The sequence below is a fragment of the Magnolia sinica genome, chromosome 4 (assembly GCF_029962835.1).
Source record: "Magnolia sinica isolate HGM2019 chromosome 4, MsV1, whole genome shotgun sequence".
Lineage (NCBI taxonomy): Eukaryota > Viridiplantae > Streptophyta > Magnoliopsida > Magnoliales > Magnoliaceae > Magnolia > Magnolia sinica.
The window spans coordinates 14,052,775-14,074,452 of NC_080576.1; the positions used below are offsets into that span (position 1 = coordinate 14,052,775).

Below are 21,678 nucleotides of genomic sequence, written 5' to 3' on the forward strand. Positions count from 1 at the left end.
CTACACTGTTTTTCTTTAAAAAGAGGTTGAAATTTGCACCATTTTCGAGGTGGAATTCCGTCTCTTACTGTTGGCAAAAACCATCATTATGTTTTTATCACCATTTGCCTCCAATCAAACAGTCCTCTAGGGGTAGGGGCTTAACAGGGATACATCCTTTGATACCATACAAAGGAATGATGACTAAATACAGACTACAGGGATACATCCTTTGATACCGTACAAAGGAATGATGACTAAATACAGAGACTACAGAAAAAAAAAAACTCCCCTCTCTTGTTGTATGAAGCAAGCAGGCCTGAGGATGCTGAAATGACTAAAAGAGGCCATTTTGTGGCTTTTGCATGGGATCTGCTCCACTCTTGCACAACTTTTTTTTTTTCAAAATATTATTGAGAATGCCTGGATGAAAATATACAATAAAATATTTGTGATAAATTAGTAAATAAATTTGAAGTTTAAATGTGTCTAATAAAATGAATCACTCTCAACTTCTATTTACTTTTGCATTAATTTTTGCAATAAAATTGCAAAAAACAATAATAATTGTCAAGATTTTAAAAATTCGATGTCACCAGAATGTCTCATTTAATGAATTTTCTACAAAACTTTCACAAGATTAGCAAAATCTGTGCAATATTTTTTTGAAAGGTAGAACTACAATGGATTGAACCCTGGATCATTTAGACAAGCTAGTCTCCAATATTCGTCACAAATGTACACCATTAACCATCTTTTCTTTACTTTTTTTTTTTTTCTTTCTTTTTTTTTTTTTTCCTTTTTTTCTTTCTAAGATTAATTTTTCTCATACACATGTTGCCTACCTGATGAGTGGGCCAGCAAAATTTTTGGGCACATGTTGCCTACACAATAAACTAAAAGGGTCCAAACCCCATTCATGAACTCTACCATCCCATTTCCCCCACACAAGCAAGCTTCCTTTGGATTCATATTTCTGAGTTTACCATTTGCAATTTCCTCGATGAATTCTTAGGTTTTGTTCGGGAATCATATTGAAATGAAATGTGAAAAAATATGGAATCATATCTCACAGCCCCATTCTCAAGGAATCATATTTACAGCAAACAATCTTTGGAGGAAATCCTCATGATTCCACACTATCCAAACATGCTAAGATATCACATCACACAAATACGATTACCATTTCCATCGAATTACACTGGAATCCAGCTATCCAAACATTACATTAGAAATAAAATGAAAAGAGAAGGAAGAAAAATGAACAGCCATTTTTCGAACAATTAAAAGAAGGCCAATTAGAAAAGAATGGTCAATTTTCAACTGAAGTGCAGTTAAAGTTGCATTGACAAGATCACTAGCTTTTATGAGCACCCAAATTAAGCTCTTATGAAGTCACTTGAATCAAGCGCCCTGCTTATTCGATCTGGATGACCTTATGGTTCATGTGTCCGAATCTGCAAATATCCTCGAAGAAATCATCTGCACTGCTGTGGCAGCTCTTCATCTGCGAGACCCTAATCACCATTCTTCGCAGTCTCTGACTGCATTTAACCAATGTCTCAATAGTGCTCATCTTCTGTTCTGCATTGAGCGGTGACCTCACAGTGATCACAGTTTCCTCCAAGCAAGGAATGGTAAATCTTGAATCCAACTACAAAAGAAGAGCACCCACTTCTTTTAAGAAAACCAAAACTACATGCAGCAAATGAATTGAAATTTTAAAATACCACCTACAGCTGGGTGTTCATGTAGTGTCACATGGTGAGTGCTACTTAACAATACAAGCATGTGAATGGCATGTGTGAAAGATTTGGGTGGAGCCCACAATGGATGTCCCATGGTCCAAAAGATCCAATTGGTCCATTCTTGGAGGCAGGCCACATAGATGTTGCGAAAAATTGAGTGGCAATTATGTTTGGGTTCCACTTGTTATGCACTTACGCTTCTTAAGCTGTTCTTTTGGCACAACGCAGCAAACATTGCTCCATGAATTTCAAAATTCTGCAGTTTTGGATGGTTGTTGAAGAACTCGACCAAGTCAATCTCTGGAAAGGCCTGCAGATGATTTGAATCCCCGGTGAATTCAATCTTCATAACAAGGTGTCTCACCTCACTCGAGCATTGAAGTATGGAGCTTACTGCATTCCAGCACCACTGCACTCCTCGAATGGACAAGAACTCAAGCCCCGGAAGCTTTCCCAAGTCTACCTTGCACACTTTACCTGAAAAACAACAAGGAAAGAATGATTAGAAGGTCAGAACAGATAATTAGAGTTGTTATTTATCATCTCTTAAACTGCATTTGGATGCACTATTGAATTGAATTGCAATAGTTATTTCAATAAAGTGAAAAAGTGATCAAATTGCAATTACCTTAGCATTCATATCGAGGGATCACACTGCAAACTTAAACTATGTCACTTTCAAGTTGAATGGGAATTGGGAAAGGAATGCAGCTGCAATTTGAGTGCTACAAATGAAATCATCACAATTTTTGGTCATTTCCCACTGACTGAAGTACTTGAGGGTCGTTTGGCTGCATGGACTTGGATTTGGATTTGGATTTTGATTTTGATTTTGATTTTGATTTTTTTTTAACTTGTGAATTCAAATCCAGGAGTTGGAATCCTTGAGATTTTCATTCTGTCAGTCATGTTTGACAACCTGGATTTTCTCTCTGTAGAATCCAGAAACTGTGTTTGGATATTGAGAGGGATGGAGAGGAGATCTCCTTAAGCAAATTCAAAAAATATAATAGGTAGAGGGGATTTCCAATTCTCAGATTTTGCAAACTAGCTTTTAGAGAGGAATCAAAAAGTGGGCTTTACTTCAGATTTCAAATCCCCAAATTCCAGGGAGCAAAACACAGTATTTTGGCTAGATTTGGATTCAATTCCAAAAGCCCCAAAATCCAAGATGCCAAATAACCCCCTTATCAGAATTCAATTCAATAGTGTTCATCTAGTCAAAACCTCACTTCAAGAACATCCTATTTCCGACTTCTATAGATATAATAAACACGATGCTTGGTTGATTTAGCTAATCTAAATGTAAGAGAAGCTGTAATATCATATTCAATTTCCTGTTTAAAAAAATAAAAAAAGTTTTCTATTGTAATCTGTAAATATGGCAATGGAATGACATTTCCAAGTTTTTCATGTGGTTACCCTCGTTATTGGCGATGGAGACGTTCTTTAAGCAATGATTCTTATCGACATGGATCCAACTACAACCTTGGATATCAAGCAGTTGAAGCTTTGGAGAGCTGATTGAGAGTGAACAAACATCCCAGCCGCAAAAATCCAGTCTGCACTGTTCCAATTGCTGCAAATTGATTGTAACTGATATCAACCCGTTACAGCCAAGCAATGATAAGTTGGTCAGATTAGGACAGGCCCGAATAGTATCTGACAATGCCCTGTCTTTCAACGTCGCTCCAACTATTTCCAGAGTACGGAGACTCTGAAATTCGCCCCAGTTGGGAGAATGAGTTATTAAAACACCCCAAAGCTTTAGAGTTTGCAAACCTTTTGCCCATCCAATGCAATCCAATTCTGTGATGCTCCCGGGCAGAACTTTCTTTTGCATGGGATTGTCCATACGGAGCTCGAGATGCCGAAGGGACCGGCTACTGATCAACAGCCAGGACGTGAGGCTTGTGGTGGAAAAGGGGCAGTATATGATCAGTTCTTCTAAACAGACGGCTGACATGATAAGCTGTCCAATAATGGCGTCAACATCGGTGCTTTCGTCACCAAAAGAGTTCCGAGCGAAGTAGAGGCTTCGAATGAAGGGCATCGATTCCTTCCACTGCTTAGAGACACAAGCGCAGGTGGCTACATCTCTTGCATTCGTCATGTTGGAGAGGATGTATTGGACAACAGCATCAGGTAAAACATCCATTCTTTGGAATCACTAGCAATACACCCAATAATGATAGTCGATACAATCAGATAATTAAACAAAAAGGAACCAGTATCTATCTTAGCAGAGTTATTTGATACTCTAGCTGTGTATTATGCTTGATATGCAGGAACATAGAAATGGTATAATTGGAATATATTAACTCTATTTGACGAATAATATGGAATCACATATTTCTAAGTTACACACCAAAATCCAGATTGGCTGAACAGTCTTATTCATGGATGGTTATTTTTTGAAATATGATCCTTGGATATTTTTCATTATTAACCGTCTAATAAATGCCAATCAATCTAATAGTCAAATAAACCAACAAAAGTATTTTTTTAGTTCATGAATACATCTAAATGGTAAATATAATTTGGACAGTTTATTTTGAATTACATGTAGGAATTGAGAGTATTCAGTTTCTCAGTGATTTCTAACACCTGCTTATCACCCATCACACTCTAGCAGAGTATCAAGATATTTCTGTTTATTTTATTGATTTGGTTACACTTATTTTCCATTTTAGGAATTGAAATAGAACAAAAGTTTACAGTTACAAGGGCAAAAGATCATAAGAAAGGTTGTTAGAATCTTCTTCAGCTCGAATTCCTCAAGCGTGCCTTATTATGTCTTGGTCAATAGATAGCAAATCATGATTATACTAACATTAAAATTAGGATGTTTCCTTGCTCAAGTTGAGCTTCGGAATGCTTTACGAGATCTATATATAGAGACATGTATAGAAAAGGTGGGGCTTAAGATCAAATATTGCAATATTGCACCACGAATTTTTATTTTCATTTTACTCTTTTGTACATTCAAACATGGTGAGCGCTAGTTCCTTAGGCTCATTAATTTAGCAATCCTCAGGGAGAAGGTGGGGATTTGGGTTTCCCATATCCTACAAGGGTCGCATAATTACAAATTGAAAAGTGTATTTTCATCGACCACTAGTGGATAGAAAAGTGAGTTCCCAATTACTATAGGCTTACACCAAAGGTTAGCATTGAGCCCAAGCCGTCACACATTGGTTATCGACGATTTAATAACGCATTTCCAGGAAGAGATCCTATGGTGTACATTGTTTGCACATGGCAGATTTGATTGACAAGACCAGGGATTTATGGAAGGATGCTTTAGAATCTAAAGCATTTAAAATTAGTCAGACTAAAACAGAGTCTATGGAGTGCAATTTTAGTAATAATAGGAGTGAAAATGAGAAGTTAAGATTGTTGACTTAGAAGCTTCTCAAAATAAACACTCCCGATACCTTGGGTCACTGATTCATGAGAGTGGAGAGATAAAAAAGTATGCCCATAGATTTCAACCTGGTTGGAAGAAATGGAGATGTGCCTCTGTAGTTTTATGTGTACATCGTGTACCAATCAAACTAGAGGGAAATTTTTATAAGATAGTTATAAGACCAGCCATGCTTTATAGGATGGAATGTTGGGCAATTAAAGAACAACATGCTCATAGGATGTGTAGCTAAAATGAGAATGTCAAGATACATGAGTGGCAAGACGAGGAAGGATAAAATTAGAAATGAATGCATTCAAGGGAACTTAGGAGTAGTACTAATAGGTAATAAGTTGAGGGAAATTAGACTTAGATGTTTGGCCATGTGCAATGGAGACCGAGAACTGCACAGGAAAGGCCCAAAAGGACATTGATGGAGGTAGTAAGAAAAGACTTGAAGACTGAAGGTCTAATTGAAGGTTGGAATGTTGGGCAATTAAAGAACAACATGCTCATAGGATGTGTAGCTAAAATGAGAATGTCAAGATACATGAGTGGCAAGATGGGGAAGGATAAAATTAGAAATGAATGCATTCAAGGGAACTTAGGAGTAGTACTAATAGGTAATAAGTTGAGGGAAATTAGACTTAGATGTTTGGCCATGTGCAATGGAGACCGAGAACTGCACAGGAAAGGCCCAAAAGGACATTGATGGAGGTAGTAAGAAAAGACTTGAAGACTAAAGGTCTAATTGAAGGTTTGTCCTTTGATAGAGTGGAATGGTGGAGTAGAATGAATGTAGCTGACCCCAATTAAATGGGATAAGGCTTAGATGACAATGACGACGAAAGAAATTGGACTTAGAATTATAAGTTCAATTGATTATACGTTGCATAACCCAATGTGGCTGGCTAGCTATAGGTAGAGATCTCACCTTTGAAACCCAAGTTTCTAACCTTCTAATAAAAAAATGTATATTCTCTCATAACAAGTATAAATAAGGGGTCATTTGGATGCCTGTAAGTTTTTACGTTGTGACTTTCACCTGTAAGTCACTTAGGGGTCGTTTGGATGTTGGAAAATGAGGCAAGTTGTAAATGATTTACTAGCCAATCATTTACAACTTGCATTTGGATGCCTAAAATGCTTGTAAATCATTTACTAGTTGTAAATGATTTACCACCTTCTCTCCATTGTATTTGAGAACTCCAACCTCTCTCTCTCTCTCTCTCTCTCTCTCTCTACAGCAGCAGATCTTGCTACCGGCCTTATAAAAGAGCATTTGAATTCACAGGCCCACTTCAATGGCTCACCTAATGCTTGGTTTTATATGAGGATCAACCCTGAGCTTTAGTGAGATGGGCTTAACCTAATTATCAACTTTAAAATCCACTCTTATATGCCATTTGAATGTTTTTATTTATTTATTTATTTATTTTATATAAATGAATTACTTCTCTAAACAATCTTAGGTGTGAATAGGGCTTGTTTGGCAGCTTATTTTTGGTACGAATTAAAATCCATTTCGCAATTACCATGGAATTCACGGTAATTGGAATCCTAAGTTGTGTTTGGCATCAGGTACTTGGAATCCACGAGGGTCATAGTGAGAAAGAGAGGGATTTCAATATCGATAGATACTCAATGATGTGATTTCACAATCACCAAACACAAATCTTCTATTACTGTGGATTCCAATTACCTGATACCAAACACAACTCAGGATTCCAATTACCATGGATTCCATGGTAATTGTGAAATGGATTCCGATTCGCACCAAATACAAGCTCCCTAATGAGCCCTTAAAGAAAAACTCCAACAGTCAGATTTCCGGCCGTTGGAGGATTCGATGGTTATGTGAATTGAAATCACTCCGCTCGTCTCGGATTTCAATTCCCGCTGAACATGCAGCCAAATGGAGTTACTTTTTGCATTTCCTACAGGATTACCACCAAATACCAGAGAATACCACTGATTCCTTCGTGCCAAACGACCCCTTATAGCATATAAACCATTTACAGGCTATCCAACCAATGTAAGTAAATCATTTACAACTTACAGCCAAACAGACAAGCTGTAAATCATTTACAACTTACAGCCAAACAGACAAGCTGTAAATCATTTACAACTTAAAATATTTACCACCATACAAACGACCCCTTACGGGGAAGTGACTTCTCACCCCCTACCCGATGAAGTTTCCTGGCAGTTTTGCTTGTAAGTGACTTACAGGTGAATTTCCTCCCCAAAACACCGCCTGCAAGTCACTTCCCACTTACAGAACTTCCAGGCATCCAACGACCCCTAGGAGAAAGAATTGAGATTTATGTAACAAGTAAAACCCATGTAAGCAACTCACGAGGGGGGAGAACCCACGTCTTGCTTGATGCAAAAGATCAAACAGATAGCATGAAAACAAGTATATACACAGAAAAAAGCGGAGTTATGCGAGTGGGGGTGGAGAGAGAAGGAAAAACTCACAAGGAGATGCTGAAATTTGGGGGTGTGGACCTCGTTGGATGATGGGAGATGCGTTTTGGATGAAAATGAAAACGAAAATGGAGAAGAGATGGAGATAGAGAAGGGATCTGTTAGCTGGGTTTTTTTATTCTCTTGAGAGGAGCGGCCTTGGCGCTGCTGCGGGTATTATATACGGTGCCCCGGTGTATGTGCTTATTTAAATTCAAAAGGTGAGGGACCAACTTTTGGGGCCAACGGGAATGAGGATGGCCCGCATCTTCTAAAGTTTGAATTTTTTACCGTTCCAATATTTGAAATTGGAAATATAAAATAGAAAAATGATGACATACAGCAGCTGTATCTTAAGTTATGATGCATCCATTTTTTCTGGCCAATATACATATATTGAGAATATCATATCCTTATAAAAATGTAGGATATACATTTTTTATTACTTTACATGAAAATAAGACCTATCTATTCATTCGGTGGACCGTACAATTACATGAAATCACATCATCGGTTGTCCATCAATATTTATTTTTGACCTGATTTTTATTTTAATCCGTACTATTTTCATATAATGTAATCATCATGCTGTGCCCATACCTTTTTACGGACAGGATTTTCCAAATATATGACACGGTGGTAGGATAAATTGGCTGTACCATAACTTATGATACAGACGATGATCTGATCATTTTTTTTCGATCAGGAAACTATAAGGTGCGTATGGATCATACGTGAATAGGGTACTGATGCAACCAGTTCATCTAGGTCTTCACATTTTTTAAGTGATCCGAACCGTTTATCTAACGGGTAATTTATGGATATGAGAATATTGAAAATTATCCTTCTCTTGAAGTTGTATCTCTTTGATTAGTTACCTACAAACAGGCGGTCAAGAAGAAATACGGCAATGATGCTGAAAAAGGTGGCATATTTCAACGGTTGGGATCTAGAATGTGAAACGTTTTATCATTGGCCACCAGAATGGTAGGGCGTATTGGTTTAGCGGTTCTGATCACACAATGGAGGAGATCCTAGTAGCAACTAGATGGGCCTTCTCGTTCTTCGCATCAGGACCCTATGATATCAAAGGAGGGATATTAGAGGAGTCGCGCTGGGTAACTCGCGCCAGGCACGTGGGGGTTACTTTCGCAAACTCAGAGCTACGTGGGAGGAACTCTAACTAGATCCACCCCGTCCATCAGATACGATGCCATATGTTAATCATTTACTATAGAAATCATGATCATCCAAAACTTTAGGGACCCACACAGAAGGAAAAAAAAAGGTTGGGAAGAATGCACATCGTTAGCTTTGCGTAGGGGCCACCATCTAATCTATTCATATGATGTGTCTCGTCAGGATGAAAGAATTCCCGAAAATTGTTATATTCTAAAACTTGGGTAAGCTACGTCACTTGAATTTAGAGGTTTTATGGGGTGGCCTACATGAGTTTCAAATCAGACTGATTTTTTGCATCGTCTCTAAGAAGGGTGTGATAGATCTGATGGACGGTGTGGATTTTATACAATACCCCAAGCTAGTGAAAATAACCCCGGCAGGTACCTGGGCGAGGCACCCTAGGGTTTTTCGTATTGGACGCTCCGTCGCACTAGAAAGAAACATCCCACATGTGGGAACTTACGAAAGGTGTATGTAATCCGTGCCGTTCAACATTCAGTTCCCTCAGTGATTGTCTTATGTGCAGGCGCGGATTCAGTCAGGTGGGGACCCGACCGAGTTCCCGTCAGGTCTTTTCATTGCGGCCCACTTCGATCTATGTGCTGTACATCCACGCCGTCCATCCGTTTTGCTAGATGAAGCATATCCAAATCTCAGGTGGACCACACCTCAGGAAACAATGGTGATTGACCATTATTATTTTTTTGGCCATAAAAGTTTTGGATCAAGTTGATATTTGTTTTTTCCCTTCATCCATCCAGACCCGTGTGACATTATCAACTTGGATGGCAAAAAAACATTACGGTGGACGCTGGAATGTTTTTAATGGAGGGTGTTCAAGGATCAGTGTTTCCTGTGGTGTGGTCCATCTGAGATTTGGATCTGCTTCAATTTTGGTCCCATATCTTAAAATGGGCTGGAAAAACGAATGGATGGTGTGGATATACAACATATAAATAGAGGTGTGCCCCACAGAAAAGATCCGATGGAACTCGGTGACGTCCCGACATGCCTGAATCCGGCGGCCATTCGTCAGGTATGTGACACATACCCGCCTAATGCAGCCCACCATATTAATGTCCAGGATCACACAGGCACGTGCCAAGTTGGCACACGTTGGGCGATTGTTTTGGCACTTGAAGACGAGGCTTGTGTAATTAACTGGTACGTGCCGACGGGGCACACATGTACGATATCCTGGCCACTGATCAAGTGGGTTCCATATGTGGCCCACCTAATTAGTGTGGTGGCTTGAATTTTGGGCCAGGAGATGTTCAGTGGTGGTAAACAACCTTTGTTGGGGGCCTAAGTCTCGCACCTTTGTCACCTTGGCATGTCTACTGCGAATTAATAAATGGAACCCACGGCAGATTCAGAAGATGGCCGGACCATCAGATGGATGGCCCAACATAGACCTCTGTTGTATCTCTCATCCGTGGGGATGAAACAATGCCTGAATTATGGAACCATGGAATCTCTCTCTCTCTCTCTTAGCCAATATGGTTGTATGTGTTATATATCCATTCCGTTCATCCGTTTATCCAGATTATTTTAGGACGTGGACCCAAAACTGAAGCAGATCCAAATCTCAGGTGGACCACGCGTTAGGAAACAGTGATGATTGAATGCCTATTATTAGAAACTTCTTAGGCATGCCGTAATGTATATTTATCACCAAACCTGTTGATAAGGGCAAACAGACCTTGATGAAGGGAAAGTACAAATTATCAGCTTGATTTAAAACTTGTGTGGCCCTCAAAGAAGTTTTCAATGGTCATTGGTCAATCACCATTGTTTCCTGTGGTGGGTCCACTTGAGATTTCGTTCTGCTCCAGTTTTGGGCCCACATCCTAAAAAGGGCTGGAAAATGAATGGACGGCATGGATACAACACATACATCAAGGTGGGCCCACAGTCACAACCTTACCGAATTCAAACAGGTCCTCACCGGACTGAATCCATACCTTTATTGTCTATGGACAAGATCTGTTGGAACAGAAGCAGATTGCCTGGGACGCCCTGTCGCAGGAAGCTACTGCAGTTAGGTGGGATGCAAAGTGATGTTTGTTAGAAATCTATCATGTCCATCCGTTTTTCCAGCTCTATTATTATATATGACCCCAAAAATTAGACAAACTCCAACTAAAATGGGCCACACCAAAGGAAAACGTAGGTAAAGAAATACCTACCGTTGAAACCTCTCCAGGGTCCACTGATGTAACTGAAAACACAAATATTAGCATGATTCAAAACGCCCGCGGCTCCACATGTTTCAGCGGTGGATATTCAATCCTCACCGTTTCTTATGCTCACTTGATTTTTCAATTTACTTACGGTAGGCCTCATCTAGCTTCTGATCAGGGGAACTTCTTGTGACACCTCTTTTGACACCTCTTTACACTTTGAATCTTGATTAAGAAATTTATACACTATGGGAAGAAGATGTTTCTTTGGCTAATAAAATAATAATTGTTGTTGATGTTTTCATCAGCTTTTCTGAGATAAGTACTCTTTTTTACGCAACTCCAAATGTGAAGTACGCGTTTGGATTTGTGTATACTTTCCATGTTAGCCACCCCCACTTGGGATCGATACCAAGACCTCAAGTGTTCAAACGAGGTATCTCCACTCAGGCTGCCAGTCTGCCAGTTGAGCTATAGATTTGTGTATATTATTATAATGGACTGTATATCTATAATGTCTTAAGTAAATGCCCAACCAACTCTATCAACCTTCTGATTTGTCAAAGGAGAGCTTATTGTTTGCATCAGACTACTCAAGGAAGAGAACACAATGGCAGACTACTCATGACGGTTTGGATTCAAAGTACATGTAATGCGTTGTTGAAGATACCCTCTTGGAGTTGGGTAATGCATAACCATTACTATGGAACCCACCACCAGAACCGTGTTTATATTGTGACCCTCCATCCGTAATGGATGGCTCATAATACGCTTCTTCCAAATCGTAATCATTTGTAAAATTTTCGCCTCAAATTATATATATATATATATATATATATATATATATATATATATATATATATATATATTCATTCTGGATTATCAAAGACAAGTGATGTCGGCTCTACTGGGATATGAGAACAACATGATGTTGTCCCTACAAAAAGGTCAAAATAACCCAATACAAAAAATTTAGTGAAAGAATAAAACAAAATAGCAATAACAACAACAACAACAACAACAACAACAATAATAATAATAATAAAAAGTAACTTGTAATCAACATAATAAAGTCTTCCACCTTTCTAACAACATAAAAAAACTTTTACTTGTAACAAAACGACATTATGTGCATTCCAGCGACAACAAGAATCCAAAATATTGTCCACTACATCCACGGAAGAAACCCACCATCATTTCAATTCCACATAACCAATTAATCTAACCGTTTACTTTCTCAATGACAAAAAGAAGAAGAAGAAGAAGAAGAAGAAGAAACTATAATGACAACATATATCATCAAAACACCAAGCAGAATACATAGTAAGGCCTTCATCTTTCCCTTACGGATGTAATTACCAATTTTTCTTTCTCTCTCATCATCATGTTCAAGAATGCGCCTGATCAATCTATCAACTAGAATGGTTTTTTTTTTTTTTTTTTTAAAGTCGAATATGGCCACCCACCTACGTTACTATGTCTTCAAAATGCCTTTGAAGTGAACTTTCCACACGATTTGCTATCCTGACTGATCATTGATCAAGAGACTCCTATATCAACAAAAATGGGATGTCAGTTTTCTAAGATTTATAAAATAAATTAAAAAAATGCATTTTCATGAAATAATATGCTTCCATCTTAAATTTGTTACATTCTTTGCTGGTCTCGTCATATGACTTGAACGATTAATGTCTACAGCTACTAAATCGGTTTACTTGTACTTTGCATTCCTTCCAATTGTCATGTATTTCTGAAACTCTTACCTCAAACATCATGTAAAACTTTTCCATTGTTACTTACAAACGAAATTTGAAGATTATATCACAGAATAATCCTTCATAGTCTTACACTATAAAAGAAAATAATGATTAATGATGGGAGCCTTTATGCAATATAATTCTAGAAGCGAAGTAGTCATTCTCATTTCAATGTACATGTGTTATCATAGCAACGACAGCTACCATTGTCCCTGCAAAGTTACATGGGTGATGTAATTGTCAAATTTAAAACTACATAATCAAAATTTAACTGAGATGACAAGTTGAATTACGAATGCTCCAGAATTCTAAGTAATTATATAATTACGTAGAAGATAATTCCCATCCACTTTACTTGTAGACTTTCAAATTATATGGTATATAACAAATTCAAAACACTTTTCCAGTTTAGGAACAAGTTGTGTCAATCGTAACCGGCATAATAATTTCTCATCTACTAGAAATACATAAAATAACAAATTATATGATGTTTCACCACTTTTGTAGAACAATCTTACTAAATTACTCCTAATATTAGGAGCAATGTTTCATTTTTCAAGAAAAATCCTTTGATACCATATCTGCAACTGTCTCAATTCTGCACTTAATATATAATAAGATCAAACTGACCTGTATTATATTTTCAATTACCAATTACATTAACCACTATATTTCTAGGCGAATATAACAGAAGCAGAAAGTGGAGTGCGAACTACTATCAATCACGCAATAAATCACCATTACATGCCATAAATAATAACAAAAAGATGTGAAAGTGTACTTCCAACATCAACACAGGAGATATAAGTGCATGCTCTAGTTTGATGAGGATGAGAATCCATATTGTATGTGAGAGATTGACATTTCTTTATTAGTGTAATGTTATATATGACTTGGTGTTGTTATACCATTTATGAGTAACGACCTTTAATTTTTACGACTATTTTTCTTTAAACTATTCTGAAAAAAATTCATTAAATCTATGTAGCATTAACTGTCAATAGAAACATGAGTATACTGGAAATAAAGACAGCAATATAGGACCACACTAATTGAAATTACCATTGCAGAATATAAGGAATTAAACACCGCAAACTTAATCACCACACTATTATGTTGCAAGTGTCTCAAACATAAGCTAGCTAATATAAATAACAAAAAATGTCTGAAAGCATGCATGTTTGGAAAAGACTGTAGGTGTTAATCAAAATATTTTTTCTTTTTTAATATGCCACGTGTAAATGGGAGGACATTCCACTCAAAATAATGTTTCCCTAAGGGAGTATAGGGAGACTTTTGACAAAGGGTTAGTAGACGTCGGGTCCATCTGATGAAGAGGAAAACTTTGATGCTCTTGCAGAGTGGAACCAAAATTGAACTGTCGAAATTGTGGGTCCCACTTCTGATGGATTTTACACCAAACTGCATCCTCTAAAGGAATGCTCGGTCACATTACATAAAACAATTATGACGGAAAAAAAGCTACCCAAGATCATCGTTAAAAATAAATTATAGTGGTCAGTTTGTTTTTCAATTTTTTTTTTGGATCAATTGAAATTCAGAATGAACAGTTTTTCTGAATTATGTTAGTAAGGTCTTCTATCCATGTCTTACTACTACATATCGAACGGTAGCTTACTAATGGTGGGACGTAATGCATGGAGGAGGAAATAGTGATTTTTACAGTCATAACAGATGTGGAGGAAGCCTTCATTGCATGGGGAGCATTTACTGGGGTTCCAATTAGGGAGGTACCGGGTGGACACAACGATGACCATCTCGAACCCAACAACACAACACAACACAGCACGAGATTAAGGGAGACACCCCGCTATCCCCACATTTTCAGACCCATGAATGTATTTGGATGTACCCCTGCGCATTTCGAGGTAGGTGAGATCAACAGCGTAGGGGATAATGGATGTATTATGCTTGGGTTTGTACGTGCCTTATTGGTATTTATCATGATCATAAAGTTGATCTTGTACCACTAATTTGGGTATACAAAATGTATATAGGCAGTGGACTTAGCAGACTACATTTGTCATGGACCTTAGGTCTGGTATATATAATGGTATAGGCTCTTTTTGGACTATGATCTTGCACATGCATGTTTTTATACAACATGTGAATAAATATCCTCTGAACAGATTTCTTACGCATAATACCTATGGACGCAATCAGAGGTCTACAGCTATGGCTCATGGCCTTTGTGTACTTGCATGTCACAAATGATATAAGCATAGTGCGTTTCATCGAAGATGTGATGCATGATATCACAATCTTTTTGAAACAAAGGGGACATCGCCATCAACCAAATTGTTACGGCCATTGCCCTGGGGCTCCCCATGTCTCTGATCGTGGACAATCAAACAAAATCTCCATTTTATTGTGGGTGTGGCTTTTGTACTAAACCTACTAGGACCTATCTGTAGACAAATGAAACTATCAGGGGCTCCATGTGTCACGCCCCGTGTTTGTGAGAAATCCATTCCGTCCAGCTACTTTGCCGGGTCGTAATAATACATGATTCTAAAGGTAAGACAGATTTGGAATTTAAGTGGGCCATAAGGCTGGAAATAGTGGAGTTGAACGTTTGCTGTTAAAATCTTCTTGGGTTGATGGTGAGCGGTCTGGATTGTTTGGTGGGTTCCGCCGATGAAGAATGGTGGAACAAGAAAGAGGAGAGTTTGAATGGGAGAGGAAATTGGGGAGAGAGGTTAGGTCGTGCGGTTACCGGTGCGAAATGCAACCGAAGGAGGAGAATGGGAGAGAAGTTAGGTCGTGTTGTGACGTGCACTAGTACATCACTGCGTTGTGTTTTTTTTTTTGCACGGTGGGCCCCATAGGGATGACGTGACGAATCCACTCCGTTCACTAGTTTTATTAAAACATTTTAGGGTATGGGCCAAAAATGAGATAGATCTGAAGCTCTAATGGGCTACACCATAGGAAATGGCAGGACTTAGTTCCTACCGTTTATAAAAAAAAACGGGTTGTTATATTCTACTCCCCTTAACAAAATTTCATCCTCGAAATGTACTACACTATCGACAACACTCGAATCTCATTGACTCAATCCCCAATGATGCAAGAGTGTGATGCCACTATACTACAATGCAAGGACTCAACGCACCAATAATAAATAAAAACAAATAATAATAATTTTCACAACTAGGCACCAAAATTTAATTTGGAGTAAGATCACACCAACTGTCATACAATAGATCAAGTGAATAGGCAGTGGACATCACCAACCCCGCACTAGGAGCCACAACATTCAAAGTTAGACGCAACATTCAGAATCACAGCCATAACACTTGAAGACTCAACCATAGGAACAGGTTTTCTATGGCCATACCGAGTATCTCAGTAACAACCTTCGTTGTACACATCACATTGACCCATACCAAGGACCACGTCGACAATCTCAACAACTACTTGAACCATATCAACAACGACAACAATGACAACATTGTAGGTCTTCACGACGCTCACATCAGCATAAGGATAAACTGCCACACCACTAGAGACTAAGCAAATTTCAACACACAGGTATGTCAGCCATCGTTTGAGGGAATGTCATTGCTAGAGGACGCGCCAACACCGACTGCACCATTTACAATGAGATTCGAGTGTTGTCGATAGTGTAGTAAATTTCAAGGACAAAATTTTGTAAAGAGGGTAGAATGTAACAACCCATTTTTTTAAATAAACGGTGGGAACTAAGTCCTACCATTTCCTATGGTGTGGCCCACTAGAGCTTTAGATCTATCTCATTTTTTAGCTCATACCCTAAAATGTTTTAATAAAACTAGTGAGCGGAGTGGATTCGTCACGTCATCCCTATGGCGCCCACCGTGCAAAAAAAAAAAAACAACAATGCAGTGACGTCCTAGTACACGTCACAGCACGACCTAACTTCTCTCCCATTCTCCTCCTTCGGTTGCATTTTGCACTGGTAACCGCACGACCTAACCTCTCTCCCCAATTTTTTCTCCCATTGTCCTCTTTCTTCTTCCACCATTCTTCATCGGCGGAACCCACCAAACAATCCAGACCGCTCACCATCAACCTAAGAAGATTTTAACGGCAAACGTTCAACCCCACTATTTCCAGTCTTATGGCCCACCTAAATTTCAAATATGCCTTACCTTTAGAATCATGTATTATTACGACCCGACAAAGTAGCTGGATAAAATGGATTTCTCACAAATATATCGTTGGACCCACCTAGCTTCCGTTGCAGTAAGGGATTTGGAAGGCTTCCACGATGCAATCCACGCAGATTGAAACCTTTTCGATTTTTCCTCCTTTCTCTTTCCGTTTTCGAGCCAACCTATAAATCGGGAAATCTCGACTATCCATTAGATACATCTTCAATCTGCAACGTCTAAACTATGCCATTCAACCTCCACTCAACACATCAAGTAGGTGATTTTTCTGATTGAAAAGACTATATTATTATATACTTTTATTTTATTAATTATTTATTTCGTATTGCTGATTTAAGTCATTTAATTTTGATTTTACATGATGTAGAATGCATTTATTTGATTCTAATATGTGGAATAAATTCATTTGATTATTGTTAAATGCTTTTAATTATATTATGGCTGCTCTGCCCTGAAAGGACCATTATATTATTTTGACACGGGTGCTCTGCCCAGGGTCATTCCCGAAATGATCAATTTAAATACAACTCACAATCCTGGAATTCGGGTTTGGGCCTGGCCAACTCGGTTACCAAATTTCAAAATTCAGGTACTCGAATAGGGTGTCTAGGACCCGAATTCCAGACCCATGACCTATAAAAAAAATAAAAAGATAAGGTATGACAATTTCATATGCATTTCTTTTTTTCCCACCATAGCCCAAAACTTTAAAATCCAAACATATACCAAGATAACTAATTATATAATCTATTATTATATTGATGCATGATTATTTAACTTAACTTGAAATAAGAAAATCAAGTCAAACATTACTATATTCAGAGTTCTAAAATAAAGTAAAATTTATCGTATGTAGAATGACATGCCACATTCATCTAACCACATTCCATGCTCCACTACTAATAGTAGTATCCTGCATCTTCAAAATGTTCATAACCTGAAACGGTTAAAACATAATGAGTTAACAACTCAATAGGATCACATCAATCCCGAGTTGAAAATCTCACAAATATTAGTAAATTTAATCTCGACATATTAATCAAAATAAGACGAACATTGGATGTAAAATCATAGTAAATAATTTGACACTCATGAATATGAAATGAATAAATTGTTTAATATACCTTTTCTAAAAATACTAAGATTTGGAGTGGGTAAAACACTCATGTGTGCTGATCCTTTTAGGGGATGACCCATGGCGGAGCACCGATGTTGATCCTTTCAGGGTATGACCCTCGGCAGAGTACCGGTAAAACCTTTTAGGGACAAAAGCCCAGGGCAGTGCATCCGTATGTACTGATCCTTTTAGGGAATCACCTAGGGCAGAGGACCTGTGCCGATCCTTTTGGGAATGACCCTGAGCAGAGCACCTGTAAGAATCATTGCATAAAAGAATAATTGTTCACATACGATGCATCTAACTTACAAGGAAACATTATAGCAAATAATGTCAGAGCACCCATAACAAATAATATGGTGATCCTTTTAGGGCGGAGCACCCGTAAGAATCATTGCAGTAAAAAATAATTGATCACATAATAAATATTCATCATCACCACTAGATAATATCAAATGTAAATAATAATAATAATAATAATAATTGCATTGGTTCAGTAGTCAAATAAAGAATATCCTTTAATAGGGAATTACTTATGAATGTTTCAATGTCTCGATTATATAAGGCAATTTCTTATGAATCTTTCAATAGGGATTGATCACCTACCTGCTATGGAAAATTTGTGTGATGGGAGGAAAATAATCTGAAGCGATGCTGATCTGTCACACCTCGAAATTCGGTACTCGAGTTGGCCAAACCCGAACCCGAATTCCAGGACTGTGAGTTGTATTTAAATAAAATATATATCGTAACCTACATTATTTCATGTATTTTCAAGGCAATCAGAGCAAATAAAAGGATAATAATCATTGTTATTAAATAACGTTCACTAATCAAATCTTGAACCTTTAATTACATAAAAAAATAATAATAATAACAAAATGTATTGAATTTTAAGAAATCTTCAAATAAAACAATAGGAAAAATCATCAATCTTGCCCAACCGGTTCTTCATATACAAACCCTGCAAAACAGTCTATACGGGTGTGAGCGCGACGGCTCGTAGGGTCACATCCTTTCTAAAATCGAAAATTCTACGTTAACACAAATAAAACTCAATAAAATAAATAGGAACAATTACGAGTATTGAATCGGCATTTTACATGACAACGATAATAATTTATTTTTTCCATAACAACAAAATAAGACAATGTAGTCATCTAAAATCTTTTTTGGTTCAATCCAGGGCAGAGCACCCATGTGTGTTGATCCTTTTAGGGAATGACCCTTGGCAGAGCACCTGGTGAATAAACTTTTAGGGTAAATACCAAAGGTAGAGTACCCGTGTGTGTTGATCCTTTTAGGGAATCACTCAGGGCAGAGCACCCATGCTGATCCTTTTGGGTATGACCCAGGGCAGAGCACCTGTACTGTGCCGATCATTTCGGGAATGATCCTGGGCAGAACACCCGTATCAAAATAATATAATGGTCCTTTCAGGGCAGAGCACCCATAATATAATTAAAAGCATTTAACAATAATCAAATAAATTTATTCCACATATTAGAAATCGAATAAATGCATTATACATCATGTAAAACTAAAATTAAATATCTTAAATTATCAATATGAAATAAATAATTAATGAAATGAAAGTATATAATAATGTAGTCTTTTCAATCGGAAAAATCACCCACCTGGTGTGATGATAAAACACTCTGATATAGATATAAATTTTCGTAGGATTATTCTCAAGATAACAAAGTCTACTACAACTCTGATTCAATGTAATGATCACAAACAAAAATAGATTTGTATGATAGAATTGGTCTGATCGGATAAGATTTACGATGGACTAAAGAGCGATCATGGAGACTTCATGCAGGCTAGCCTCATCTAACCGATCGATGGAGGACCGTCAAATTTCGTGGGTAGCCCTCTCACGGACAAGCCTCATCAATCTCTCCCACCTGCGGCCATTGCTGAGGTCGTGGCCTTGGAAGATGATCTAACTCAGTCAGAAGGAAAAAAAACGTGGAGGATGACGCCACGTAAGCATAAGATCTGGAGATGGTTAAACCCAAAGGGATCTTGATGATGAAGAGCCCCAATATTAAACTGAGTATGAGCCCCTGGCCCATGGGCCACCGATCCCAGTAGCTTGAGTTTGGCTAGCGCCAACAGCTGCATTCCCATCTCAGTCAGAGAGAGAGAGAGAGAGAGAGAGAGAGAGAGGATTGGTTTGTGGTGTGACGTGCATCACCACGTCACTCTTGTTTTTTTTTTTTTTACAGAGTAGGCTCCACAGGAATGACGTGACAAATCCATACCGTTCATCAGTTTTGCCTATCAAAGTTGGGGCATGTGCAAAAAATGAGATAGATCCGGTGCTCTAATGGGCCACACCATAGGAAATGTTAGGATTTAGGTCCCACTGTTTATAAAAAAAATGGGTTGTTACATTCTACCCCCTTAACAAAATTTCATCTTTGAAATTTACTACACTATCGACAACACTCAAATCTGATTGTAGATGGTGCGGTCGATGTTGGCGCGTCCTCTAGCAATGACATTCCCTCAAACGGTGGCTGACATACCCATGTGTTGAAATTTGCTTAGTCTTTGGTGGTGTGGCAGTTTATCCTTGTGTTGATGTGAGTATTGTGAAGACCTATGATGTTGCCACTGTTGTCATTGTTGATGTAGTTGTTGAGATTGTCGACGTGGTAATGTATCCTCGTAAAGTTGAATTATATTGTTTGAGAGTGTTGTCGTGGCCAGGTGTATACATTGGTTTGAGGTCGTGGCGCATGGCTCCTTAGACATGTCTGTTGATGCCAAGTGGTATATCTTGTTGATGTGGCTGCTGAGGTGGTCCTAAAATATCCTGTGGGTGGCCCTTGCTATTGTAACCACGGTGGAGGTCGTTGATGTAATTGTTAAAATTGTTGTGGCAATCCTTGTGGGTACGATGGAGATGAGCTTAATGAATAATGGTTGTGCTGAAGAGTAAAGTGGAGATTGTCGGTGCATGGATGACAACCCATTTTGTGGAGGTGGCCTTTAAACTTGCTTAGGTGGTCCCTGAATTTTACAGTTAGCGAAGAGGATGGGGTCGTGCATAGACATGCAACATAGTCTTCATATCCACAGTTGTAGCAGGATTTTAACAGTAAGGATGTAGAAGTGTGATCGTGGTTGGTTAGTATAACCAAAGCAACCTAAAAATACTTTAGGTCCTAGCTACTCTATTTGCAAGTGATTCAATCTAAAGGCATCAGGTTCAAGCGTTCATGATAGAGTGACATGACTCGAATTGTTTACAAGTACAATTTATGATCGGTTGAAAATATGCTTCACAAAATATTTATTGAATTTCCAAGGAAGGATTTGGTGGCTGGAGTTGGTATACATGATGGTTTAATAGGGACGATGCTGAGATATATATTGAAGTTGAAGTGCAAAAATTTCTAATGTTGAAGGCACTGTACCATTTAATGCATTGGATAGTTTCAAATATTGGATTAGTCAAAATTATTTTATTTATTGATATATCTATAAGTCTGTTAATATGCTATAAAATTTCAACATATACTGAGTTTTACAGAAAATTCTAAAATTTAGACAGTGAAGGTTGTCCAAAATTAAATGGTTTATGAACGATCTGACAACAACCCAAAATCGATCCAATAAAAGTATAGAATTATAATTTTTAATAATTT

At 38.0% G+C, this 21,678-nt stretch overlaps 1 protein-coding gene across 4 annotated transcripts; it reads right to left on the bottom strand.

The window, feature by feature from the left end:
- Positions 1 to 1,142: 1,142 nt before the first annotated feature.
- Positions 1,143 to 7,857, bottom strand: LOC131242514 (F-box protein At1g10780-like). 4 transcript variants are annotated; one of them, XM_058241204.1, is made up of 4 exons: positions 7,615 to 7,857; positions 3,150 to 3,897; positions 1,924 to 2,204; positions 1,143 to 1,633 (listed from the first exon to the last, which is right to left on the bottom strand). In XM_058241204.1, exons 2-4 carry the CDS (start codon positions 3,883 to 3,885, stop codon positions 1,397 to 1,399), a joined length of 1,254 nt encoding a protein of 417 aa, XP_058097187.1. In that variant the 5' UTR covers positions 3,886 to 3,897; positions 7,615 to 7,857; the 3' UTR covers positions 1,143 to 1,396. The 4 variants fall into 4 exon arrangements, with proteins under 4 accessions (XP_058097187.1, XP_058097190.1, XP_058097188.1 ...); XM_058241207.1 differs by lacking the exon at positions 7,615 to 7,857 and adding an exon at positions 7,364 to 7,435; XM_058241205.1 differs by lacking the exon at positions 7,615 to 7,857 and adding an exon at positions 7,323 to 7,425.
- Positions 7,858 to 21,678: the final 13,821 nt, after the last annotated feature.